At 41.2% G+C, this 26,689-nt stretch overlaps 2 protein-coding genes across 7 annotated transcripts; one reads left to right on the top strand and one right to left on the bottom strand.

Annotated features, from left to right (window-relative positions):
* Positions 1-3,498: 3,498 nt before the first annotated feature.
* On the bottom strand, positions 3,499-10,205 carry nr1d1 (nuclear receptor subfamily 1, group d, member 1). Of its 2 annotated transcripts, none has more exons than XM_017685288.2 (8): positions 9,808-10,205; positions 6,754-7,059; positions 6,584-6,672; positions 6,358-6,502; positions 5,549-6,264; positions 5,195-5,380; positions 4,655-4,865; positions 3,499-4,495 (listed from the first exon to the last, which is right to left on the bottom strand). In XM_017685288.2, the coding sequence occupies exons 1-8, from the start codon at positions 9,860-9,862 to the stop codon at positions 4,299-4,301; spliced, it is 1,905 nt and encodes a 634-aa protein (XP_017540777.1). In that variant the 5' UTR covers positions 9,863-10,205; the 3' UTR covers positions 3,499-4,298. The 2 variants fall into 2 exon arrangements, with proteins under 2 accessions (XP_017540777.1, XP_017540785.1); XM_017685296.2 differs by lacking the exon at positions 9,808-10,205 and adding an exon at positions 8,068-8,275.
* Positions 10,206-14,088: 3,883 nt separating this feature from the next.
* msl1a (MSL complex subunit 1a) lies at positions 14,089-26,386 on the top strand. 5 transcript variants are annotated; one of them, XM_017685267.2, is made up of 9 exons: positions 14,089-14,111; positions 22,903-23,643; positions 23,878-24,074; positions 24,238-24,497; positions 24,628-24,692; positions 24,990-25,057; positions 25,162-25,286; positions 25,396-25,468; positions 25,715-26,386. In XM_017685267.2, the coding sequence occupies exons 2-9, from the start codon at positions 22,999-23,001 to the stop codon at positions 25,803-25,805; spliced, it is 1,524 nt and encodes a 507-aa protein (XP_017540756.1). In that variant the 5' UTR covers positions 14,089-14,111; positions 22,903-22,998; the 3' UTR covers positions 25,806-26,386. The 5 variants fall into 5 exon arrangements, with proteins under 5 accessions (XP_017540756.1, XP_017540763.1, XP_017540728.1 ...); XM_017685274.1 differs by lacking the exon at positions 14,089-14,111 and adding an exon at positions 18,368-18,443 and having other exon boundaries at positions 24,241-24,497; XM_017685239.1 differs by lacking the exon at positions 14,089-14,111 and adding an exon at positions 18,368-18,443.
* The last annotated feature ends 303 nt before the right edge of the window (positions 26,387-26,689 follow it).

The following is a 26,689-nucleotide window of genomic DNA, read 5'->3' as shown; positions in this document are numbered from 1 at the left end:
TTTTATTTCTGTTTCTAAGGGCTTCTTGACCACTACACACACTTTCACACACTTAGTTTTGCATTATTTTCTCACAATGTAAGGATGGACAGAAACAACCGTGGATTTTCAGATCTGAAGCAAAAGTTGAGCTTGTTTTTCTCCTCTCTCTAAAAGATGAAAGCTTGAAGTACTCTTCATCTGGTAGTAAAAAGTTTGCTTGTCTGCCTGTCTTGCAAGGATGTTATTGTTGGATGAGTCACATTTTCTCTAAATCCTTGAATCATTTTCTAAACTTTAGTTTTGGAAAGTCCTGGTTTTTAACTTTTCTTCTGATGTGCCCTTTCTAATATCTGATCTTTTCAGAAATATCTCCTGAAATATTAATAACATAGTTATTAACATAGAGTTCATAGTCCTTTAAGTCCAACTTAATTTCTCATTAGACATGGATGGCTTGCACCACTAGGAGGCAGCGCATACCACACTAAGCACCACTGAGTTAACTCTTTGACCAATAAAAGTCAATGCCTTAATATAGGTTAGATAACATCAGATCTCAGTCGTGTTTATAGCTGAAAGATGGCCTGTCTGTCCTCTTAAATTCTCTGAACTTACTCTCTTTTTATCTTATTTTATTTTATCATATGATTCAGGTGAAAGAATATTCCTGTTCATCTGTTTATTATTCACCTTCCTTTCAGTTTTCATTTCTTAAGTTGTGCTTATGAAACAGATCAGGTTCCTGAAGAGTAGGGCTTTTTTTTTTCCTTTTCCACAGTCACTCGTCGCTGCTCCACACCTTAAGAATGACTCTCCTTCAAGCTCACACCCTCTCTGCTCCGCTTGGCAGGAGCTTGAATCCCATTGGCCAGTAGAGATGTGAGGCCTTTGCTTGATTGCGCCAATGGGAAGAGGCAGTGAAAAGTTGGTTATGAGGGCAGATTGACCCACTTCTGCAGTCCATGTGTGAGGAGGAGAACCTTTCCACTTCCTCTGTCACATTTGCTCCCTTTCTGTGCGCGATGGGAAGGGGCCAGGCTTTTGGGTGCGTTTGGTAATCCTCTTCATAGATCAGATTTTGTGTCTCGGGAAGAAAAAACTAAAATACCGCTGGATTCCTGATGGCTGTTGTCGCCTCTCACGAAAGAATCCTTGACTTTTTTAGCTAAGGCTTCTTTCAGTCAGCACCTACTTTCATGCAGAGAGCCATGAGTGGACCAGTCTTGTGTACATTTTTTGAGTGAGATATTTCTGAAAAGAGGCAGTTTTGTTTTCATTATAGGTTGTCTTTATTTCACCTCAATTTTCAGTACAATTGACTTTGATCTTAAACTAATTGTAACATAGATGTTTTTTCCCTAGATGTTTGTTTAATGTTTCTTTGGTGTTTGAAAAGGTTCTATTCATCATGTTTTTTTTAGGCTTGTGTTTGTTCAGTATATTTGGGGTTTCCAGCTGAAATAATCAATGAGTCGAAGGTTTTTGTCTATGATTCTGCTTAGATTTATTATTGTTCCTGTGAATATTTTAACTACAAGACTCATGTTTTTCTACCTTTTAATGATCATTAGAGCGCAAGAGTAATAGATAATAATAGGTTTGTAATTGTTAAATGACTGAATGATCTGTGCAGGTTAACCTCCTACAGACAGACTAATGAACCACCCCAGGGCAGAAAAGACAAGAAAGGCAGGCAACAAGGATTATGTAAAAGGAGAAGCAGGGATGATAGGCTGTTGTAGGTATGTTGTCAGGCATGATTTGGCAATATATAATTAACAAAAATTTGAGGCTCATCCATGAATGTTTGCTTAGCCTTAGTCATTTAATGAGAGAGGTGCCTATTGGACATGGTCATTTTTTTCTTCCATGTTAACTAGTCACTCTTTTTTGTCCTCCCTGGTTTCAAATATATATTGATTTCACAACAGCAAAAATGACTTTGCCAGTTCAGTAATGATATATTATTTTTTGTGGCAAAAACATACTAAATATTTAAAAATTTCATCTAAAGAAATGTGTGACATGGTGGATATGCTATGCTTTATGGACCCTTTCAATAATGAAGAAAACAAATTATCAATATTCACTAAAAGCAAACCTATCACTTATTATGACTTCATTATTTTTATGGCTGACTTAGGTGGTGTGACTGAGTGTAAAGTAAAAATCAAGGATTGATAAATGATTAGTCAAATTAATGTATATCTTCAGTTTATGTATTTTTTATATATTAATGTGGAAACATAGTTGAGTGTGGCAGGAGTTTGAAGTTAATGTAACTGTCGTAATATTTGAGACGGAACTTCACTTGCTGTCTATATAGACATTTAAAAATGCCTGATTTCCTAAAATAAACATCACTTTGCACTTGCAAGTTATTTTTTTCTTTCATATGCTTTGTTAGTGGTGAAATGAACTTTAACATGGTCAGGTCCATATTTGGACAATTTTGTTGTTTTAGCTGTCTGTCCACAGTGTATTGGTGTTGAAATGTTTTATGGTTTCCAGACTTGATTTTTGAGCTCCTGGAACCTTATTCCATGTTTGTATCACATCCTCAACATCCTGTAAAATATAAATTCTAGGTTCTCTTTTCAATTGGTAGTACAGCCATGCTAAGATTGAGACAAGGTCATTAAATCTATCCCAGCCTTCAGTGATTCAGGTTCAGGACCAGATCATCTTGTAAAACTGCTGGCTCTTTTCTGGAGGACTGTGTTTTGCCCTGCTCAGAGTCACTGTCTGTACCCGTTCTAGAACTATTTTAGGAGGTGCAGGCTTTGTTGAAACCCTTGTTCTGCTGAAAGATGACAGAATCAGGACATCAACACTGAACAATGGCAGAACGTATGGTTCATTTCAGTATCATAAAGGGTGAGCAAAGCAACTGATGTCATTTATCACTTGTTCATGACTAGATATTTTAAGCTTTGAAGTGTTTCATTTATTTCAGTTGAACTGTAGTTTTGATGAACATTTTCATTAAGAAAATGTGTGTTTAGGGCATTCTAAGTGAGTTTGTAGATGCAATGAACAAAAGGTTCAGATTAAACAGCAGTTAAAGATGTTGAATATCACACAGGTTTTTATTTGTTCCTATTGCTTCACAGATTGAAATAAATGTGTAAGTGAAATTTACTAGTTTATGATAAAGCTTTGTTGTTGGAAAGTGGATTTCTTTTTTTCTGTGTAACTTTCGTTACTGTTTCACCCTGGCTTGTGATTTTTTGTTTTTTTACTCTACACATGGCATGTAACCTATTGTTATTCAGAGCTCTTTTCACATTATAACTAGAATTAGTCTCGGAGTTGGTAATAGGGCCTCATTGCACCAGAGGTAATATTAATTTGTAATAATGGAGTGTGAAAGTCCAAGTAATTTCAGTCTCTGTGATCTTGGTTTTGAGGATATTTGAGGAGGGAGCAATAAATGACTATGGCTCCAGTGTGAACACTGACTTGCCAGCAAAGTAGAGAACTTCCCACATTAACAATAAAAAAAGACAAAAGTTATTCACGTTTCAGAAAAGGTCTTTATGATTTAAAACACATCTGAAATACATGTCTGAATATTGTTCTATAATATGCATACACTTGACATCTTATACAATTGTGCCCACATATAACTTTTCATTGAGTGTTTAAACTTTACAAAAAAATATATTTATATATAGAATATATTATACATTTTGAAACATTTCAAGTATGTATAGATTTATGCTTATTTACATATTTACACAAGTCACAGGGATGTATACATGTGGGATAAGTCATCTGTTTTGTTTTGCATTATTGAGAGAGACAACCTGGTCACTGTCTTAAGTATGGCAGCCTCTTGGAGGAGCCCAAGCCTGACTGGAATAACTGACCCAGTATCTGACATCTGCTGTCCTCTTTCTGAGCCTTTTGACTGCATTCCTGCCAGAGGCTTTTTTGCACTTGTTCCCTATGGCTTGCTCCCACTGGACTGGAGGTTGCAGATTGGTTGGATCTTTGAGTCCATGCCTTGCATTGTCCTTCAGTATGAAACATCAGGGGATTGATTTTGGTGGCTGAATTTCATCAACCATTTCATGTGAAGCTCAAAAACCCTAAATAGTCATTTGACTCTTCTGATAGCACTTGGTGCTTGTGTGTTCCTTCAATTTTGTAATTAATGTTCAAGTCTTTGAGCACCATCAGTGTCAGTCAGCTGTTGGTGGAGTATTCTTGAAAGGAGCACCAATGCTCATTTTGCAAAGCCTTCCATTAAGCCCACCACTACCCACAAACTCTGACTCAGCTGGCTGGTAATTGCAGCATTTTAGGGCCTTTCAGGCATCAATGCGGAAGGAGAGAAGCTTTTCAGAGTGCATATTATTGAGGGTGCGAAGGTCTGGCAGTTTGAGCAGTAGCTTGGTGAAACGTGAGGCATCACCAGGAGCACTCTTGCTGACAAGTGCACGGAGGGCTCGGATCAGGCTCTCCTGGAGCATCTCCACTGAGTTGATGTTCTCAATGCCAGAGCGATCTAGATAGTAAAGGGAAAAAATGAGAAAGAATTAACTTTTGATCATATCGTTAGAACTTACACAGGACATCATTACTACTGCCATTTATATGTCCTGCTATTATTGGGAAAGAACAAAAGTTAAGATTTTACTCAAACAAAAAAGTCCATTATGCTTACCTGCAGACACCAACACCACAGCAGTAAAGAGTCCCAACTCCTCTGGAGAGAGCTCAAGGGCATTGAGTTTCTCGCTGAAGTCAAACATGGTTCCCAACAGATCTCCCATTCCCATGTTCTTTAGAGCTTCTAAGCTGTAGGTTGTGCCAGAGATAAACGTTACGGTTTTCTCCTTGACATTAAACAGGGATGCGAAACGCACCATTAGCACCTGTGGAAGAAAACAGAGGGAAAGAGATAGAGAACAGTTACTGAAGGTTTCTGTAAAACAAATTAAAGTAGGAGCTTTAAGAAAGCTGACAGTAAAGCTGTATGCAAATATAGCAAACATTATTCAAATGTCTACATTATGAAGACTTGGATTTTTGGATTATGGATTTTAAGTAAGACTACAAAGACCTCTATTGTACATCTTGCATCAATATGAGCATTACTTCAGCTTCATGACCGGAATTTATTATTTTCATAAACACCCTTGACACAAAGTATGTTAATTCATCAAATTATTTAGATTAGATGGACAACAGATGATTGGCCTACCTCAAAGGTCCCAGCCTTTAACAAGGTGACTTGATCATTTTGGGATAGAGAGCTGAAACCTGGGATGTGTTTGGCAAACTCCACCACCTCACGCACAGCTGGTGTGAAGCTAAGTGAGAAGTCCTCCCAGATCTCCTGAGGTGTCTTGTTAGGATCTGCCTGAGGATGCATATTCATTGGACAAGCCTGAAAAAAGAAAGGTAAACAGACTTCAGAGAATGTTTCATTTATATACAATTGGCAAGGTAATTTTTAAGCAAGTCCCTGTTTATGCAAAGGTTGGGACCTTTGAGAACTACAAAGTTTCTCCTCTCATTGTACAGGAAAATTGCCTGTGATGATAATTAGACTCACGAGAAGAATGTCCTTGCGGTTCTTCCATGGGCAGTTTTGCGACTGGATATTGTTGCTGGTCTCTTTGCCTTGATGATCCCCAAAGAAATTGTTGTTGTGGAGGCGTCGCCCATTGTTCTGGTGTGGTATCCCCTGATGGTGCTGAATGGAAACTGGTGAGGATTGGAGGTTATGTCCATTATCAGGTGCCACTTCGAAGCCATTGCACTGCAGGCCTGCATTATTATTGTGGTAGACTGTATTGTGGCCATTAACATGGTAGCCAGCTGAGCAACGATTGCCAATTTGGTCACCCAGATCAACATTATTGTGGGGTCGTATTGCTGGGCCTAGCTTATCGTGAGCATAGACAAAGGTCTCACGGTGGGCTCGGGTGATAGCAGTTATGGTGGTGTCCACCCCAGGGCTGTGGCATGGAGGTGGGGATGTGGCAATCAGAGGAGGGCTCTGAGCTGGCTGAGCTAGAGGGGAGGCAGGGGCAGGAGGGGAGGGGGAAGGCGCAATAGGCACAGCAGGAGGCTGGGGCTGAGGGGCCACAGTTAGACCTGGACAGGGTGATGAGGATGAAGATGACGAAGAGGATGGGGTGGCAGATTTGATACTAGCCAGCTGGAATTCACTCTGCAGCTGGTTATTCACCATGTTATTCATGGCACTCTGCATCTCAGCCAGCATGCGCTGCTTTTCACGTTTTGGGATGCGGCCGAAACGGACAGCTATAAAAAAAATAATAAAAAATTGAGTCAGTTTCGGCAGGTTGTTATTTTTTTTTAAATTGTTTCAATCTGATGGTTTTGTTTGCAACTCACCATCCCGAGACATGCCCACAGACAAGCACTTCTTGAAACGGCACTGCTGACAGCGATTGCGGTTGATCCTCATAATAGTACAGGTCTCATTCTTCAGGCACTTTTTGTACTGAATGTTTTGCTGGATGCTCCGACGGAAGAACCCCTGTCAACAGTAAAGAAAGACTAAGTATTTCTGGTGGGGGGTTAAAGGTTCCATGTGACGTGTTGCAAAAAAAATTTCTACCTTGCAGCCTTCACAAGCATGGACACCGTAGTGAAAACCTGAAGCCACATCTCCGCAGACCTTACAGAGTAACACCATCCCATTCAGCTCTGGTAGATATGAAAAATAGTTAGTATTTGAAATCATGTATGCTTTTCTTATGACTTTCAACAGGGGGCACTATAACTCACTTGTAAGCGTAGCAACTGATTTGTTAGGTGAGTTGCGTGCATTGGTGCCTTCATCGCGACCCCTTGGGGATCCTCCCGAGCATGATGAGTTCCCATCCTCGCCAGAGCCAGAGCTGCTGCTGCTGCTGCTGCTGGTGTACATGCGTGAAGAATCATGGGAGCCATTGGGAGAAGGTGGGAAAGATGAGCCGAAGCACGGCTGCGTCAGTGACAGAGAACTGCTGTTGGAATTCTCACTGTACATTGATACTGGGCTGGTGCGGTTTGGGGAGCCTCCACATGAGCCGATGTATGAGATTACTCCCCCTAGCGAAAGGAAAGAATGAAACACATTTCAGAAACATGGTAATCTTTCGTGTATTGGGTTGAACTCATCTGTTCCATGGGGTGGAAAAAGAGAAAGCTGTCCACAGAGACTTGAACACCTGTTTATTTTTCATCTTAGCAGACAGGCTCCGGCCACATCCCTATTAAAATGGTCTCTAAATTACTGTATGTGGTTACACAAGAAACCTCAGCAACACACACGGCGACTTGGCAGCAGGGAAGAGGGAGGGGATCTGGATGTTTGAAAAATATAGCCACTTTCTAGGAACTGCTGTTCACTGCTCAAGGCCATTTAAACGTGTGCTATGTGCATGGATTTTTTTTCTATGTTTATGATTGCTGCTGGCAGTGTCAAGCCACGTGTTCAAGCAACACTTGTCTTATCTTACTCCTGTGTGCCAATGTGGTTGGCTCATTCCTAGCTATAATTCACATCCAGATCTTTGTTTAGTATCTCGGCACACATGCACATGCGCTATACACGTTGTAATAGCAGTCACATCCTGATTGCTCTTAAGCAAACTGTAGTGGCTCTGCTGAGTGCAAGACACTAATAGGATGTGAATGGACCACAACATTACAAGTGTACTATGAAATATCATCTTTTGCCTGTTTTATTTTCACCTGCACTTGTCTTCTGCTTTTTCCATACTCTCCTCTTTGTCCTCCTCCTACTTTGCAACAGTTCCCAAACTGTTGTTAATCCATTGAAACAAAGACTGCATTACTGCACTGGATGCAGTAACTTTTGTAATAAACTTTACTGTACATAAACTTTTGGTAACCAGGACAAAGTGGGCGTTTTATCCTCCCAGCGCTGTTCCTCAGAACAGTAAAAACCAGTGGCAGAAAGCTCCAAGCATTATATAACCGTTGTACACTAGCACAAAAAGTCAAAGGGTCACTGTGTCATGTGGAACCACAACAGAAACACGTGCATTGCTTGTGCCCCCCAGTTCTTTCACAATCTGACCCTTTTTTTCCTACCCTTTAAACGCACTATTTGACATCTGCGTTCCGGAACATCGAAGCAGCGTCTTAAAGCCCTTATCCGTCTTCGGAACTACTTGAGCCACGTGATCAGTGCCTGTTTTCATCTTTCATATTAACTGATATAATAACTAACATAATCCGATTAAACAACATGTTTTCTTTGGAAGAGAGACTCCGTTGGAGACTCGTGTGTCCACACCGTGTCCCCGTGTAGGCTGACTCGAGCGCATCATCCGCGCACGCCCCCATTCCACGTGCGCCGTAGACATACGGCTCCTCAACGAGACTGGCTGCTCTAGACCCGCCTTCAGGACATTCAATCCAGCTGCACGTTTTTCATACTTTTTCACTCCGTTCATGTCTTTGCAGGCTGCCACTCACTGCTTACGTGACTGTTGGTCAGGGGACGAGTTGAATGTTTGAGGGCAATGAAGTTCATCGTGTGGACACTATTAAGCTGAAATGTCTCATTTACCCTAACCCTAATCCCGCAAATATTCTTTTCTTTCAGGAATAGTAGCTAAAGTAAAAAAGTCCATCACACGTTTAGTATGTGACACATTCAGAGAGTGAGGCTTTAGTCCTAACCTATTAAGATTTGAACTAAGCCTAGTGCCAATACAACAAAACTACTGGAAAGTTTAAATGTGTTGAATTTTTGTTTATTCAACGGAAACAATGCACAAAGTGGAATATTATATTAAATGTATTGTAAACGGTTGACTTTCATCAATGGCCAGCACATGCGGTCACTTTCAAGCCACATTGTGTGTTTTTATTTTCCACATCAACCGATTAAGTCATTATTACGTTCTGATCTGGGCTATGCAGTCCGCTGGCTGTATATTCATGTCAAGAGAAACAAGCAACCAAAAAAACTGTTACGTTGCCTTGGATTGATTTCATGTCCTAGTTTTGAAGCGAACGTGGGTTAACATGAGGTCCCGCCCGCGTCCCACTAGTCGCTCCTCGCTCAGCCAATCAGCGCGCGCACATGGCCGCGAGCGGCTACGTCACACGCCCAGGACTAGGCGGCGTTATGTAACGCGTGCGAGGCGCGTACCAATGGGCGGAGGCGAAGAGGCGGAATGAAAACAAAGCGCACATGGCCAGCTCCGGCGGTCCATGTGCACGCGGCAAGGAACATGCGGGGCGCCGAGCGCCTGCATCACAGGGATGTCCGTCCACCTGACTCTCCAACGACGTGACCTAGTTCCCCGAACTCCACGAGAACACCGTGGTTTAACCCGTCACGTCCTCGACCCCGCGCAATGCCCACAGCTTTTCTGCAGTTTTCTATACAGGGGGCTCGTATTAAGCCAAAGTGTAAACTTAGTCGCCCTCAGTTTCGCTTCGTTCATGCGCAGCACATTTAAACATTTAAAGACTGGAAACGTGTGGAATTCAGAACGTGCGTACTCATCACCTGATATGTGTTAAACTCGACAATGTACCGATCACAGCTATTCTATATATGCACTGCTATAATACTACAACTCTTAAGTCGCTGTATAACTATAACAAGATACATGAACAGCTACGAAGATCCTACTGAACCCAGTTCCTATTAATTCCCACTGAGCTGCAGTTATGGTAGACCCCCTTTAGAAAATAAAACACCAATTCCCATCTCCCATTGTTTTTAAAACACTGATGAAACAGGGATGCACAAGCAAAACTAGGGCACTTATAGGACTTTTATATATAAAAATATATATACTCAGCGCGTCTTACCTGTGTTGTTGTTCGTGTCCATGGTGGTCGTCATTTTGTCATCCAGTATCGTCATGCAAGTGTGGATGAGAGGAAAAGAGTGCTCTCTGAACGCAGGCTTTCCCTTAGCGGGAGATCAGCTCTGCTTTAGGAGAAGCTCGCCGTGCCTGCTCAGCCCCTCCGCTTTAACGCTGTTTAGTAGCTGCAGTTTAAATGTGGATAGATGCGCGCTGTTCAGGGTCGCAGGCTGCAGCCCCGAGCTGCAGTGCGCTTAATAACTGTGTAGGTTCAGCTCTCTGTGTGAGTGAAAGGGGTCCCGGTGAGCCGGTGCTCTCACTCGCGCTGTCTGTGTGCGTGTGTGAAGTGCCCTGGCAGAACGGCCCGGTTTTGCTGCGCCTCTCTCAGCGCCGAGCAGAGACCAACACACATGCGCGCGCGCGCTGGGCGCAGGCGCGGCGGCTCCAGCGGCTCCGCACGAGGCTCGAAATGTGTCCATGTGACCCCGAGGAGGGCCTCGTGGCCCAGTGACACACTTTCTCGCGGACACATTGCAGCGCATGGGCCTTTTTGAAGATCCCCGCGCGTTCGAAACACTCGGCTTTTGGGATTTGTAGTTCATCGCGTGAGTGGACTCTTTAGGGAAGACTTAACATGACTCAGAAAAAAAGCCTCTGAAGAGGCTGCAAAGAAGCAGGAGTGGGAAAAAATTGTACTAGAAATGAATGTTTTAACAGGAAATGAGAAGTCATAGCATTTTAACATTACAGTAATAGGTTTGAGCTGATCACACTGTCTAACTAAGACAAGCCTATATGAATTGTCTTTAGCCCTTCAGTAAACGCTGAGATGTGGTGACTAATGGCTAGTAATTATGGGCAGGTTCATTTTACACCGACATAACTTGACACAACTAATAAAGAAATTATTATAAAATGAATTTGACTGATTGGTAAGAGAAAAAAAAGAGAAAAATCTGATGACATTTGTAACAAGTACCTTTAAAGTAGAGCTGCAGTATGTAATATATACCACAAAACTTGTTATATGTAACAATATAAATTTTTTCTCACATCCAATACAATGGAATGGGTTAAGTTGTGCCACACACCATAAAAATGACTCGTCAGTTCAATGTAAAAATGACTTCATATGGTATCAAGCAAATTAATTAGTTTTATTTAACACAAAAATGTACACTGATTCAAAGAATTCTTAATTCAAAGAATTTCCATTGAACTGATGAGCGTTTTTAACCGTGACAGCAATGATTATGAGTGTTCAACACTTTACATGCTGTGCTACACTAAATCCAATTAACCTGGCCTAATTGCACTCTCTTTGTAATCATACATTTATTTGGGAAGTGTTTCGTGAGTACTGAAAAAACCCACGATGCACCGTAAAAATGGCTCCTTAGTCCAACCTAACAAATTGCTTCATGTGGTAACAAGTTTAATCAACCTAATCGAATATTCCGAATGAACAATTCTTTTAATCACTGTAATGTTTTGAGTTGAATAAAACTAGTTTGATTGCTCGTCACTACATAAAGTCATTTTTTAGGTTGCTCTGAGCATTTTACTGTGTATGTTCAGAAAAGCATATTGTGATCAAATTTATCACGATAACAATAAATATTGTCATATTAACCAGCCTTATTTGAAAGTGCAAATTAAAATGTAAGGAGTAAAGATTAGGTTTTTTATTTTCAACCTAGAAACAAAAACTTGTAATAACAAGCAATAGAAAATAAAATATCAGATATAAGCCTTGGCCCACAATTGTTACATTGCTGTATCCCTATAGTACTTTCCATATTTGAAGAAATAGGTTTAAAAATGTTTTAGTATGGTTTTCATGTTTCATAAAGATATTAAAGCAATTCCTGCTTGCCTGACTGACTGAGTTGGTTCTGTACAGTGCAGGGGCAAAATCTAATGAACTTCCAAAGTGAAACAAAATACTTTTTTTGTTGATACCCTACTTAAAGCAGTGCTTAATCAAAAAATCATTTAGTTTTCCCCCTAGCCTCCCGAGAAGAAGTCACACAGCTTTCTAATCTAAAAATGGTCACAAGTACACTACGTAGCCAAGTAGCAACTATCCTGAAGCCTGATATTTGTCTGTATTTTTTCTGTTCTGTTAACCAAATAAGGAAGTTTGGTTTAGATTACCAACAACTCAGTGCTTGGTAGCTATAATAGTCTCATAGTTCCAGTGCAAAGCTAAAAAACTTAAGACACCAAAAGATTCTTGGCATAGTGAGTATGTGGCAAGAGGAAAATTGTGAGTGTAGGATTTTGTCTTGCTCTTTTCAAAATCCAGTCCTTTTCATTTCCACTATTGAAACTAGTTTACGTGTTATGTGTAGTTTAAGTTGGTTTAAACACTTCTGGGAGACTACATTCACATGTTTAAAACCATTATGGAGCACTCAAGAATTAAAAGCATCACAATCAAAAGGCATCAAAAACACGTTTTAGTATTGACTAGGAGTTTTCTGGAAGGTCTTGGCTAAACCTACTAGATTTGTTGGAAAAAATCGACAAACTGGCTCAATAGGGTTCTAGGCCGACTTCAGCCTGGAGGCTGCACAAACCAAATATAAGTCCTTAGGCTCCATAGTGATTTGAGGCTATATAAACCTGACCTTGGTCTGAGTTTTACTCATCTTGATTTAAGCTGCTCAAGACTAATCTGGCAAATTGTGCACCTAAAACGATGGATTCCTCTTGTCCTTAATGCATTGAATCAGCCATGTTTGTTGTCCAGAGTTTGCCACTTTAGCAGGCTAATGTAGCTAAGAAGTAATTGCATGCTTAAATCATAACATTTGCCTAGGAACATGTCTAGTTGTTAAGTAGTTTTAAATAGACTTGCTTGTATGGGTTCCAACACTGTATGACGTACTGTTATTTATCAAATGAACAGTGTAGCTAAAAGTTGCAGCATCTTGAGGTCTGATTTGTTTTCTTTACTTTTGTCTGGCTTCATCCATCCATCCATCCATTTTCTGGATGGGGGGGGGGGTGCTGGAGCCTATGTCTGGCTTCATAGATATTTAAATGTATAGACAACAGTGTATTGTGCAGTGTCAGAATGTACATAACCAAGTTATATTACTTAATTGAACATGCTTTAGGGCAAAATTGTGATGATTCAGATATTAGGAGTTTGCGCAATGCTAAGGTATAAATTCCATTACTTGTTAGCTATGTTAGCCTTGTAGCTCCAGGGCAAATCTAAAGAAGGAAACTCTGAATGCCAGTCATGTCTTCACATTTGTGGGAAATGTAGTTGTGAAACTATTTCTTTAACATGCTCATTCAACAGTATATGTGAGTGAAATGATGAGTTTTGCCTCCAGTTGTAATTAGGACTTAATGATTCATTCAGTGCCAAACCTTACAGTTTTGTGTGGCTGATCAAATACATTTGAGGAAAAGAAGAAAAATTGGGTGAGTATGACTTTTGAGCAACATCATTTTAACCAGCGCCTCTGTTTGGGGTGAGTAACCTGCAGCCAGTTAACATATTCATACGGAAATAGACTGGATACAAATAGACAGGATTTGGGGGGAGCTGAATAGGCTACATGACAACCCCAAATTATTGGGTGTTCATTTGAATGGACATGGACGCTTTTACTCATGACCTTTATGAAATCTGCTGTCAGTAACAAAACATTTCATTTCTGGTGGATGGAGCTTTTATTTAAGGAAACGTTATTTCCATTCTTGATAGTCTATTGTGGTTGTACCCCCATAAATAGACTGTAATGCATGTCGTATTTTAAGTGATAAGCTGTACACAGACTTCCTGCTACTCGTGTATTGTGTCCAAGCAAAGAGACACAATCAGCACGCATTCAGGCGCTATTTCTGTATTGTAGGCTGTTTCTCCCCCAAACGAAGTCGAGCAGGTGCCCTAAATAGGGATGCGTCCACTGAGACTGGGCTGACCAGGCTCGCTGGACCGTTGTCCTCTTTTTTGGCGTGGGCACGTGGTGTTTTGTTTCGGAAATAGTAGGTCTCAGAGCGATAGACTGCTGTAAACATGAACTCCCTTTGAGTCCGCATTCACATTGTTGACTCACGCGCGCTGTTAATATTAAAGCTACTGTAGTCTGTTGGTGTTTCTCACTCAGTCGCGCTGCGTGGTCGCGCACGTGACTGCAGGCTGAGCGCGTTTGTTCCGCCGCCCGTTCGCGGAGCGTGTTTCTGTTATTGTTGACAGCAGCACACGCCGCTCCAGGTGAGCTGAAGGTGACCAATTCCCGACATCTAGACTGTTTCCTCCTCCGATATGCCAGGCTGACGAGAAAGGTGAAGTTCCTTCGTTGTCGCGACAATCTCTTTCCGTTCCACCTTAAATGGTAGCCTACTTCAGCCTCGTTGCACGGCGGATGTTTTCGCCGCGGGCGTTTGTTTGTTTAGCGCGAGAATGTATCAAGGCCACGGGACAAACGCGGATAAGCGAGCCCGCTCAGGTTTTTGTCACGTTTGTGCAGCACGATACCTGATTAAACACCACGAGGCCAGGCGATGCGCACGAGGCGATCGCTCTAAAGTGGACGTCCCGACAAAACCTGTAGTGTTTTGATCATAAAACCCACACAAATCCTCATTAGGCTCATGCGTCTCCACCAGCTGCTGAATGTGGTTATTATTATCTATTGTTATTGTTATTGGCTATTGTTATCATGTCCCTGCAATACAATATGAACTTGTTACAATGATATCCTAGTTTTGCCAAGAAATGAATTTATTTCCATTTACTTAATTGTATTGAGTTAGTATAGTTATAAGTTCCAAATACTCAATCATTTAAACATCAACAAAACAAATGGAGTTAGTACAGTTTATTCAGGTTACTTAATTGCATACAACAATAGACATGTGTTTTGTTCACACTTTGAGTTCAGATTTGAGTTATTTAGCATAAAACATTCAAAACAGTTGGTTTCCTCAAACCATTTAAGTTGACTTATCAGGTTGTACAGTGCCATAATGTTCTATTGCTCAATGCAGAGAGGAAAATTGAGAGTACACTCTCAGAAAAAAAGGTACAACAGTGTCACTGGGGCAGTACCCTTCTTGTCACTGGGGTGGTACCCTCAGGGATACATCTCAGTACCTTTAGTCAGGGAACATAACTGAACCATAATCCACTGAAATGATATTTTCTAAGTTGTACTGACTCCACGCACCCCATCTTGTCTCCTGTTATCTTATTAAATGGTTCTGTTTTAAAACATTAGTTTATAAAAAGATACAAATGTCTACTTTTCCCCTAGGAAAAACATATTTAGGGTACACAATTGGACCTTAAAACCACTGTTGCACCTTTGAGGGAACATTACACTGTTTGTACCTTGATGAACTAATCATGTACCTGCATGGTACCTTGACTTCTAACAGTGTAACTTTGCCTTATTTTTTGTTGGGGTTCATCTCACAGTTTCTGTCCTCTGTGTTTACGTAGGTCAAGATGCACTGGTGGCATGGTGCAAATGTTCCCACAGAGGCACGGCCCCCTAAAATCTTTGCCCCTCATATTGAAACCAACACAATTATACACCCATGATTATCTCTCACTAACTGATAACATGTCACATCCATGATAACCCTTTTCAAATGGATCCTTCACAACCTGCAACATATATTCACTATTTATCATTCTGAAATCATAAAGAGTAAAAATCATAAAGTAAACTTTAGTTAGATGATAAGTAAAACGTTAGATGATGGTGGGTACACCCTTAAAAAATATGGTACTTCAAAGGTTCTTTAGCAAAGCAAATGCTCCGATGGTACAATGGAACAATTTTAAAAGAACCCTTTGCATCATGAAAGAATTCTGTGGATTGTGTGTAAATGTGCTATATATGGTTGTATATAAAACCTTTTTGTAAAGGACTCTATATAGCACCCAAAATGATTCTTTTGTTGTTACAAGCTTGAAACTGTAACAATAGAAACAAACTTTTCGGTGCTATATAGAACCATTTTCAAAAAGGTTCTACATAGCACCATCTACAGCACCTTTTCCATCAGTCTGAAGAACGCTTCCATGATGCAAAGAAGACTTTAATCATGGAAACGGTTCTTTAAGTGTTCATGATTCTATGTAGAACCAATTTTCATTATCATTTTCAAGAACCCTTGAAGAACCATCTTTTTAAGTGTGCAAAGGAGCATGCCTTGGGAATATCAACTTGTTTAATAGTATCAGGTAAACAAGAAAAATATATGTCATTGTTTTATTCAGTGAAAGTCATTTATATGGGGTACTGAAGTCTGCTTTTAACAGCTTTAACTGGAAATATTTTGAATATTTTTGTTATTTTACTGTTTCTTAGTTTCCCTCAAAAACACGTTCATAGCCCCCTAACATGTGCACCAGTTACAGAAACAACTGCATACGCTAAGCAGCTAATATCAACATTTAAAGGGCTCAAATTCCACATTTTTGTTTTCTTTTATTCTTTCCTTTGAGATGCACTTATAATATTTGTGTGGTTTTATGTACCAAAAACAGTCATGATTTATTTTGGCTTGATGATATTCCAACCTCTCTTCATCCCTTAAAATTATACATGCTGTTTCTATTATTGTGCCTTTAAGACACGTCTACAGTCAGGTCAAGTATGTGGAGTGACAGTTTTTAAAATTTTGCCTCTGTTCACCACCACAACGGACTTGAACTGGAGCAATTTAAGATGTGATTGGAGTGTGAAATTAATTTAAGGGTTTTAACAAAAATATTGCATTTAGGAATTACAGACATTTTCTACACAGTCCCTCCATTTTCATAGCCTAAAAATTAATTAGACAAGCTAACAATTTTAAATATAAAGATTACTTTTAATACTTACAGATGCATATCCTTTGCAGTCAATGACTGCCTGAAGTCTGGAACCCATGGACATCACCAGATGCTGAGTACATTTTGATGAGGGGAATTAGTTTTTAAAAAAAGGAATGCACTGGTGAGCTCAGCAACACCAAAACACCTGGAAAACCACAGAAAAACCAAGGTGCATGATCATAGAATTCTGTCTGTGGTGAGGAAAATCTTCTTCGCAACATCTAGTCACGTTAAGGACATTCTAGAGGAGATTGGCATGTCATTGTGAAGTCTACAATCAAAACACACCTTCATGAATGTAAATACAAAGGGTTTACCTCAGGATACAAACCACTGGTAAAACTCAAGAATAGAAAGGCCAGCTTAGACTTTGCTTGAAGACATCTGAAAAAGCCTGCTCAGTTCTGGAACATGATTATTTGGACAGATGAAACCAAAATCAAACTGTAATAGATGGGAGAAGAAAAGTATGGAGATGGAATGGAAGGGCTCATGATCTGAAGCATCATCTGCCAAACATGGTTGAGGCAGTGAGTATATATGGCTTCCAGCAGAACTTAATCACTTATTTTCAATGATGATGTGACTTCTGATAAAAGTAGCATGGTGAATTCTGAGGCATATAGAGGCATACTTTCTGGCCAGGTTTGGTCAAATATTGCAAAACTGATAGAATGGAGCTTTAAGGTACAGATGGATAATGACCCCAAACAACAAAAGCAACTCAAGAGCTTCTCAGTGAAAACAATGTAAATGTTCTTAAATGGCCAAGTCAGTTACCTTATCTCAACCTAACTGAGAAAGACAAAACTGAAGGCAGAAAGACCCACAAACAAGCAGCAACTGGAGCCAGCTGCAACAAAGGCCTGGCAGAGTATCTCAAGGGGGGAAACTCTACCTTTGGTGATGTCCATGAGCATTCACTGACTGCAAAGGATTTGCATCCAAGTATTAAAAATAAACCTTGTAATTGTTCATTATTACTGCTGAGCCTGTGAAAATTGAGGGACTATGTAAAAAAGGCTGTAATTCATCAAAGGTTAATGCAATGTTTTTGTTGAACCTCTTGAAATAACAATTCATTTAATCACATCTTGACTGCTTTATTTCAAATCAAGTTTGGTGGTGTACAGAAGCAAAATTGTGACTGTCCAAACACTTGGACCTGACTGTATGAAAATGTTCTCTGCTCTGATTGACCTGCATTGTTCCTCAATTAAAAAGCAGTCCAGGTTGAAACACTTCTTATGACTTCAATGGGCGGGGCTAAACTGCTGCAGACTGAATAGGCGGATGAATGTGTTCGTTTTTGTGACGTCTCAGAATCAGTGAATTCTAAACAAGCTGTTTTACGTCATATGTCCCATGTATGGAGTGTATGGACTGTATGGGCTGGGAGTGAGCGGTATGCTTTGACAATTTAACAGTACATACCTCCTTTAACTCAAGGAAAGCAAGGCTGTTTTTTGTGATATTTAAATTTCATGAACTTCAAATACAAACACCAAATTCAGTAAGGCCATTTATCAGTTCTTGTAGAATTGCGTGTGCAGGTTTTTTCATGGCCGGCCTGTATGTCTCTATGTAAACGCATCGATGTGGGTGTCGTACTATATTTAGAGAAACATGTTAGGTTTCAAATTTAAATGTCTGTTCGCGCGCGCCCGTAACACGTGCCAGAACCAGCCAATCAAAAGCCCGCGAGAGCCTACTCGCTGTTTCGACTAACCCTCATAAGTTGCAAGTGTGCCTACAGCCGGAATGTGTTCGTCTAATCGCCCGTGGTCGTGAGTAATGTGCCCTCTTTTCAGCAAGCGCACTCGCGCCCTGAGCGCGCGTGTCTGTCCTCGTGAGGAGGGAACGAAAGCCTCGCGCTCTGTCTATACTCTGTACAAAGACATCCCACCGCGCAGCAGCTTTAAGTACTACTGAGATATGAACATGGTTTTGACTTTGTCCTGCTGAAAATGATTTCGCACTTTAGCGAAAAGCCTAAAGGTATGAATATGAATCAATACCAACCAAAATGACAATGAACAGCATGAAGGAGAAGCGGGAATCCACCGTCTTTCTTTATTCGGCATATCCGACTACACAGCGGACGCGCCGTATTAGCCTAGCATAACCCAACCGAGCAAAGCGTCGCTGGGGGAAAAGCACTTTCTTTAGGCTACCGCTGCTTAACTGAAACGGTGCGACGGAGGTTTAGCTTCGGATAAATCTGGGTCATTTCTCCGAGCTAAGCCGCCTCCTAACCTACTGTCCGAGTGAGTCAGTAGGCTGCAGTGAAGACTTTCTCGGACGCCGAAGCCAAGCTAAACATAATCTCATGAGCTAGCCTCTCAGCTGCAGCTCAGACCGCCGCTGTGCTCCGCTGGTTCAGTCTTACGCTACACGAGTAAAGGAACTGGTCAGATCGGAGTTAGCAGCGGTTTCATGTCGAGAATGTAGCAAAACCCTTTTTGGGCAGCAGACTGGGTCCTGGCACAGAGTCATTATAGCAAAGTCTTGTGTCCCAACATGAGTGACTGAGGGAGCGTCAGTTCTGAGAGCACCATCAAATACCTCAGCCAAGGATGGAAACTCATTCCCGCCAGGAAGAAAAAGATCCTCCCATATTTTTCCCCATTCTGTTTTTGACTTAGTATTTAAAAATATTGACTAGTTATCTCAAAAATGTATGGGTCCCTCTGTATGACTACTTTAGAGACGCACTGAGTTTTATGAGGAAATAATTATTTCGACATAAGTCAGTTTTAATTATTGTTAGTCATTATTTTATGACACATTGTCGATAGTTTGCCAGACTGCAGCCATAAACGGAGAAGGAGAAAAAAAAATCTATGCGTCCTGTCAGGGCCGGGTTTCCCATAACAACGGTTGTTTTTCGTGAGCCAATTAAAATGGTAAATAACAATAAGTAAGAAAAGTCCATCATTAAGATGTTTAATGTTTTAATTTGGTATACGGGAAAACAGCTGCTCGCAATAAAACGCAAGGTATTGTTTTTTAAAGATTCACAGATACTGGACACCTCTGCCAGTAGTCTGTTTACATTCAGTGCCCTTAAATGAGCAATAAGGATATTTTTGGATTCCTCACACCCAGCTTATCTATTTAATGCCTTCCTTCTGAGACAAGCCTTTTCTATTGCCTACTAAAAAAGCACTTGGAACTAAGATGGACATTTAAAGTGTCCCATACTGCCTGTAATACCTACTACTGTTGGGTTTTCAGTAGACTATAAATCATAAACTGCCTCGCGTGAGTAAATGTAATATGAAAGGCGATCTGTCTGGTCTGTCTAAACCCGTCGATCAACGACTGCAGCCTATCTAGAGTGTGTGTTGCTCTTTTCCTCCTCCACGCCTCTGCGGCAGGGTCCCCGTGAGCCATGTGAGAGCTCCAGTACCGAGGACAGTGCTGCGCGCGGCGCAGCGTGACGTCACGAAGCGCCGCGGTCACCGGGCCGGTCCACGTGAGGGGGGCGCTGTTACGAGCGCAGCGGCGCGATGTGGAGCAGCCAAGTGGGCGGTGACCGGGCGCTCTAGTTTCGTGGAAACAGCATCGCGGTCGGCGTACCTACACAGAAAGCGGCCGTGTGCGCGGTGGGTGGGGTCGCAGGGTACTATTCTCATTGACTCCTGTTCACAGAGATTCGTTTCAAAGCATAAGAAGTCGAGTTCTTAAGGCTGACCTACACGGAGAGGAATTAAATGTAGCCTGGGATGCTTTCATAAAACATCTGACTTCTGTTCTGTGATTGTACTGACAGCCAGAAAAATCACCCACGGTTTTCTCTTCACTGCTCTTGATTTCCATGTTACAGTAAATTACAGGTTTAATTACCTCCCTGATAAAATTCCTCCTATTAACTATGTAATTGCTGTCATTTGTCGCTGTATCTGTTGCTCGGTCTATTTCATGTCACTCATTTTAATGTGTAGTTTACTCCACATTACAGCCGAGAAGCTACTTACAGAATCACATTTCCCTCGCACAGCGTCTTTCTTGCAACCTAAAAACAGCGGTGAGCTGAGAGTCATTTAGGCTGCACTCAGGCTACAGCATCGCCCAGTCTTCCAAATATCGAGCACACGTGATTCTCTACTCGTCCTTTATCATCATTCATGGCCATATGAAATACTGTCACTTCGCTGTTTGTAGCTGCGCTGAAAAAGTTATCGACATCTTCCTCATTAACATCTTCAACCGTTTGTGAATGGGCGAAGGATAGTTAGTCGAGGACGCCCTCTAGTGGTTACACACACCACATGCACACTAACTGCACCTTTACATGTTCATTCTTAAGAGTGCCTTTCTCTTGAGTTGTGCCTACAATCCCTCCAACAGGCCAAAAAAAACGCACTGAAAGGTTAAAAAAAAGCAATATTTCAAGTGAGGTAAATAGGCCTGCATTCTTAACCATTTCATTGAAAAACATTTTGAGATAGCCCAGCGCATACAAGCCATTCAAAGTTAACCACTATATGGTTACTATAATAACCACTAATGGTATTCTGTGTTTTCCTGATGGCTTGATATCGTGTAAAAGATTATGAACGTTTAACAGATGTTCTGGGACTGTTTCCAGGTGCATTTGATTGTTTTCTAATCGGCTCTATAAGTGTCCTACAATAAACTAGTGGTCTCATTAAGCCATTTCCCATTAGAAAGCAAACTCATCAGGTTTTAATGGTTCTATCTGTCTTTTTTTACAGCATTTCTGCTTAATTAAAACATTCCGATTGTTTTGTTTTGTCTTGCTTGATTTCAGTTTTTTTCACATATATACACATTCGGAGTGATTGGTATGAGCTAGTCTGTTGTAGAGAGATTATTATTATTATTATTATTATTATTATTATTATTATTATTATTGTCGTCATTATTGTTACTAGTAGACATAAACTGAAACTAACATTATATGCAGACCTCATAGGAAAAGACACAAGAATAATGTAGGGCATTGGCTCTGGTTCCAATCAAACATTTCTCATCCAATTAGTATGAATGGCTTTATTTACATCTTAGTTATGCAAAAAAGGTGGAAAACTTTTAATATTAGGATGTTTCAGCCACACTAAAGCTGTGTGACAGACAGACACAGATAGATGGATAGATAGATATATAAGAATAGTTCTAAGAACCAGTGCTTCTAATAGCTTATGCAATGGGATAGCCAGTCACTCTCATGAAACGAGGTGGGGTCCCAGTTGGTGCCTACTGGACTGTTTAATATTTGGTCAGCTGTTCCTTTAAAAAGAAAGCTACAGCACGTCGAACGATTGCGCGATGAAAAATTTGCATCTTGTTAAATGAATCTTTGCCTAGTTAATGATTACAGTATACCGGAGGGCGCCGCTAGGTGGGCAAAACCACCGCGCGGGCCAAGTAAAGCTCCAGGTCGGCGAGGCGGACAGTAGCCAATCAGATTTCGAGCTCGGCGCGTTGAACGCATGCGCGCTATTTGTATTTTAAAAACACAGGAGAAGCTCGGGTAAGTAGTGAGGCGCGAGGCGTTTTCGGGCGGGGACAGGGCGGTTTAAACAGCGGGTTATTTTAAACTAATTCCAAGTGTTCAGCCACTGTCTAGGATTTGTGCTGAAATAAACTGTCCACTGTGTCGCATGGTCTAAAATGGCGTCACCCACTAGCCTTTGCAAACGAAGACGCGGCTAGAAGTGACTGTCATTGTTTATGCTGAAGATCTAAAATGGTGGACACAGCTGCATAGGCAGTGCAAGCTGACATGACGCTGATTTTATATGCCGTAAAGTGCTGTTGTTTCGTGCAGTTTTTAAAGAGCTACGGAGTCATTACACCTCTAAAGCCGTGGACGTAGTAACGAAGTAGTAACGCACAACCGTTTGAGATGCACACACTGACCTGTTAGCAGGTTAGCTAACGTTACCCAGCTGCACAGTTTTGAAATATCAACGCTGGTGTGCCCGCACGCCACGCCACGTTTAAAGAATAACAGAAAAAACGGTCTAACATGTTCTTGTTGAAGTTGCTGGCTTTTAAATCGCAATGGCAGAGGTCACAGTAGTGATTATCGGTGTTTCATTGATCAGCTGAAGGGAAACAGTAAAGAAATTGGCAGCAGTTTAAAATATTTTAGTATTCTCATGCACTGCATTCCAGCGAGGAGTTGTGGAGTCATAGATTAAACCTTTACCCTGCGCTTTATTTCATTATTACAGGAAAATAAAACATTTTTTTATTTTCTTCCTCATTTCTTAGAAAGGATGTGGGCAAGATGCTTCAACTACACCACACTCTCTCACTGAGCCCCCCTTAACAGCAGCGGTGGGTGTTGGTAAGCGACCGCCACTCGCCATGACTATGCGCTCCACTGTGTTTGCAAGTGGAGGAAACAAGCTGGACACAGACGCCAGTGATCAAGGCAAAAAACAAGTGATAGCTGCTGAATCTCAGCCTGGCTTCAAGAAGGAAAGCTGTGAACACCCTGTCAGAGTTCCAGCTGTGTTAAGCACCATTCACAATAGCAGCGAACAGCATCTCCACAGCAAAGCAAAGATCTTCTCAAGCAGTCAAAGTGCAGTGGGCAGACCTGGCCAGTCTCCAACAGTGAGGAAGGGGCAAGAGGAGAACTGGGTGAACCTGGGGGGTTTGACGCTTCCCTTGGCCAAGCAGATGGGGGCCGAGGGTACCCCGGTAAAAAGCAAATCACTGTTCGGACAGGCCAGTCACAACCACTTGGGCAAGATGGATCCAGTGGCATCTAACGGCAGCAAGCAGCCCAGGAAGGCGGGGCCAGCTGGTGGAGTAGCGATACCTGGAGTCCCATCACCAGACCATGGCCCTGATGGAAAACGCCGAAATGTGGTGAAGGGCACTGCCACACAGACTAGCTGCATCCGACAGATCCTGCTGTTACAGCTGGAACTGATTGAACAGCAGCAGCAGCAACTGCAGAACAAGAATAAGGAAATAGATGACCTCAAAGCTGAAAAGGAGATGGTATGCACAAGATTATATCCTTTTTTGGTCTTACATTGTTACATTAACACAGGGAATTTACTGTTTAATGAAATCAGAACATCTGACCTTTTCAGAGAGATAGTTTGCTTAAACAACTCAATGCAAGTTAGAAGTAAACATTTTTTATGCATCGTAGACCGAAATGTTAGCCTAGCTCTTGCCTTCACCTTTTACAGTTTGCCTAAGTTGATTTTTGTCTATGTTGCCATACAGTTGATTGCTCGCATTGAACGAATGGAACGGCGGTTACAGGTGGTAAAGAAAGATGGAGTTGAGAGTCGGCCACCTCAGACTCCACGCCGCAGGGAGACTGTGGAGCCTGTCTCAGCAGAAGGCATGGGGCACTCTGAGGGACAAAGCCACACCCCCAGACAAATGCCTTTTGGAAGGGGTGGCAAGGGCCTGAAAAGGTAGAAGTTTAAAAACTTCTGAATACTCTTTCAGCTTCTGGTTTAGCAAAGTGTAAAACCTACAGTGTTTGGAATGAAAATAATGTTGCTAACCTAAATTGTTTCATACTGTGAAATATCCATGCGGACAGGAACATGACTAGATGTTCTTTTGCATTTATAGAAGATTCCTTTTCCAAGAGTCCAGGATGGCCAGGTCTAGACATGGGCAGCCTAAAACGTCCCCTCCAAAGGAAAGCCAAGCTTTGAAGGAGGAGTCTGAGGATGAGGCAAGTCCTGAGTTTAAGTCGCATGGTTCCTCCCTTGTCGAATCGGAAGAACAGCCTTACCTGGCTACAACTGAGATGTACCTCTGCTGCTGGCACCAGCCACCACCGTCACCATGGCGAGATCCATCTCCTGTTCAGGAGGACACAGTTGCTGGTGAGTTGAGTCAGGCCTGCAAAAATGCTTGAGCACAATTAGTTTATGCAAATCACTCAGAGAAATGAAATGGTGATAATTGGGCAGGGAAGAAGGTCTTGGATAATAACGTCCCTCTTTCTTGTTTTAGTCCCTTCTTGGTGTGAAATTATTGTGGAACCTCTGGAGGACAAAAAAGCGACAGACATCCCTGAGGTAAGAAACCTATCAATGCAGAGAGACTGATAAACACCACAACCACAAAACGGCATAATATGGCTATTAAATTCACTGAATGAGTAGTTTAATTGTAAAGGGTTAATACTCGGACTTTAAGTGTATATTATAGACTGTCAGCATGGTATTTGACTTCTTGGGCTGCACCAGAAAAATAAAATTGTAGGAGTGATTTTTATTTTATTTTTTTTCTAGAGTTTTATTTCTCCATTCTGAGTCTGATACTTTGTATCTGAAAACTGAACTATAGTGTAACCTTAAAATTATTTAATTCAGTGTCTGGATGACGGTGTTTTCTTGAAGCGGCATGCGAAACTGGAGCTGGATGAGAAGAGAAGAAAAAGGTAAAATGATGAATCCCTTTTTAGCTGTCTTTGAACCGATTGTTGTTGTTTTTTTTTGTTTTTTTTCCCCCTCCACAAAGTCCCTAATTTCCTGTCTATCTCAGGTGGGATATTCAGCGTATTAGGGAGCAGCGGATGTTTCAGCGACTCCATCAGAGGATGAACAAGCAAAAAGTGATTCAGGAGAGTGAGCCAGAGCTACTTTCTTTCTACCCTGAAGCTGAGGATGGTATGTCATTTTAAACTACTGCGGCTCACTATGTTTTGTAAGGGATATTACTTTGTTCTGAAAGTCAGTGCAGATTAACTAAGTATTTTTGTTTCTCTTTTCCTGCCAGTGGAGTCTATAATGATCACGCCATTTCTTCCAGTGGTGGCGTTTGGTAGACCTCTCCCTAACATTGAACAACAGTAAGTTTGCTCTTGCCATTCCTAAACACATATCCATGTGCCGTTGTACTCTGAGACACTGCTACACTACTCTGAAACACAGATACGTACATACATTTAATAGTACATTGGCACTGATTCTTAATCTAGATAAAGAAAGTACTCTTGAGCTTTTGTTTACCAACATTAACATGTTATAATTTAGTTGACTTTTTCCTCTTAGTATTTACTGTGTAATCAAATGTTATTTTCTCCAATTTTGTACAGGAATTTTGATATACCTTGGTTGGATGAACGCAGCCGGTGCCGCCAAGAAGTGTCGAAAAAGAAGACGCCCCATCGGACCTGCCGCAAGTGAAACAGTCCTGCAGGAGCGATCGAATGAGAGAGGCAGAGGGGTTGTTCACATCTCCCATGTTGTGGAGATGCTGCTTCAGCTGTACTGTCCTGTGTGCTGTAGGATCATCTTGGCGATATGCACTCACTCAGCATACGCGATTGCCTTGGTTGCACTTTTAATCTTTAGGCGGACTATGAGGTCATTTTGATCCTCCGTAAAGCCTTTATTTGGCATTTTTGAGGAAAGTATGTGGCGGTCAAGATGGCTGAAAATCAAGCTTTCAGAAGATCATGTTTATGGTTGTTTCAACGTTGCAACCTGTAAAACTTGTTCTCTGTTCGCTTTTGCATCATCCCATACAGATTAGCGTTCAGAGAAGCAGTATGGACCAAAATTCACCTAATGAAATGAGATCTAACAATGTCGGACTGGATCAGGATTTTTTTTTTCTTTTACATTTTCTGTTCTTTGTGAATGAATGGGTCTATCTAAGAAAACAGTGTATCTTGTAACATAGTGTTGATTCAAAGAATAAGTGTAAGATACTCTAAATGCATCTAAAGATAATATTTCAAATATTAAAATAAGTTTAAAATGAATTGTTAATTTGTTTGTATGTTCAGCCTTATGTTCTCCATGTGCCCACATTCAGTGTTAATTTTGAGCTTAAATTGTCCTCACCCATAAACCTGCTGCCTTAAATTGCTGTATTTGCAGCTTTTTGCCACCCTCTTCATTAGCTGATCATAATTCATGTTTGTCATATAGTAGTTAAACAGTTACGTTAGGATGATCATACTGTCTCAAGAATGCTACTAAGATCATTCACTTGTTTCCTGAGTGGCCTACTCTGTTTTATATTAAGTTATATATTTTAATTTTCATAAGGTACACATATTACA

This window comes from Pygocentrus nattereri, chromosome 14, assembly GCF_015220715.1.
Source record: "Pygocentrus nattereri isolate fPygNat1 chromosome 14, fPygNat1.pri, whole genome shotgun sequence".
Lineage (NCBI taxonomy): Eukaryota > Metazoa > Chordata > Actinopteri > Characiformes > Serrasalmidae > Pygocentrus > Pygocentrus nattereri.
This window is presented reverse-complemented; position numbering and strand designations above follow the sequence as displayed.

Coding starts and splice junctions, on each gene's coding strand:
- msl1a (XM_017685267.2), top strand. CDS start 22,999: ATGACTATGCGCTCCACTGTGTTTGCAAGTGGAGGAAACAAGCTGGAC. Junction 23,644..23,877: donor TCAAAGCTGAAAAGGAGATG/GTATGCACAAGA, acceptor GTTGCCATACAG/TTGATTGCTCGCATTGAACG. Junction 25,058..25,161: donor GATGAGAAGAGAAGAAAAAG/GTAAAATGATGA, acceptor TGTCTATCTCAG/GTGGGATATTCAGCGTATTA.
- nr1d1 (XM_017685288.2), bottom strand. CDS start 9,862: ATGACGATACTGGATGACAAAATGACGACCACCATGGACACGAACAAC. Junction 5,381..5,548: donor ACCGCAAGGACATTCTTCTC/GTGAGTCTAATT, acceptor TTCTTTTTTCAG/GCTTGTCCAATGAATATGCA. Junction 4,866..5,194: donor TAAAGGCTGGGACCTTTGAG/GTAGGCCAATCA, acceptor TTTCTTCCACAG/GTGCTAATGGTGCGTTTCGC.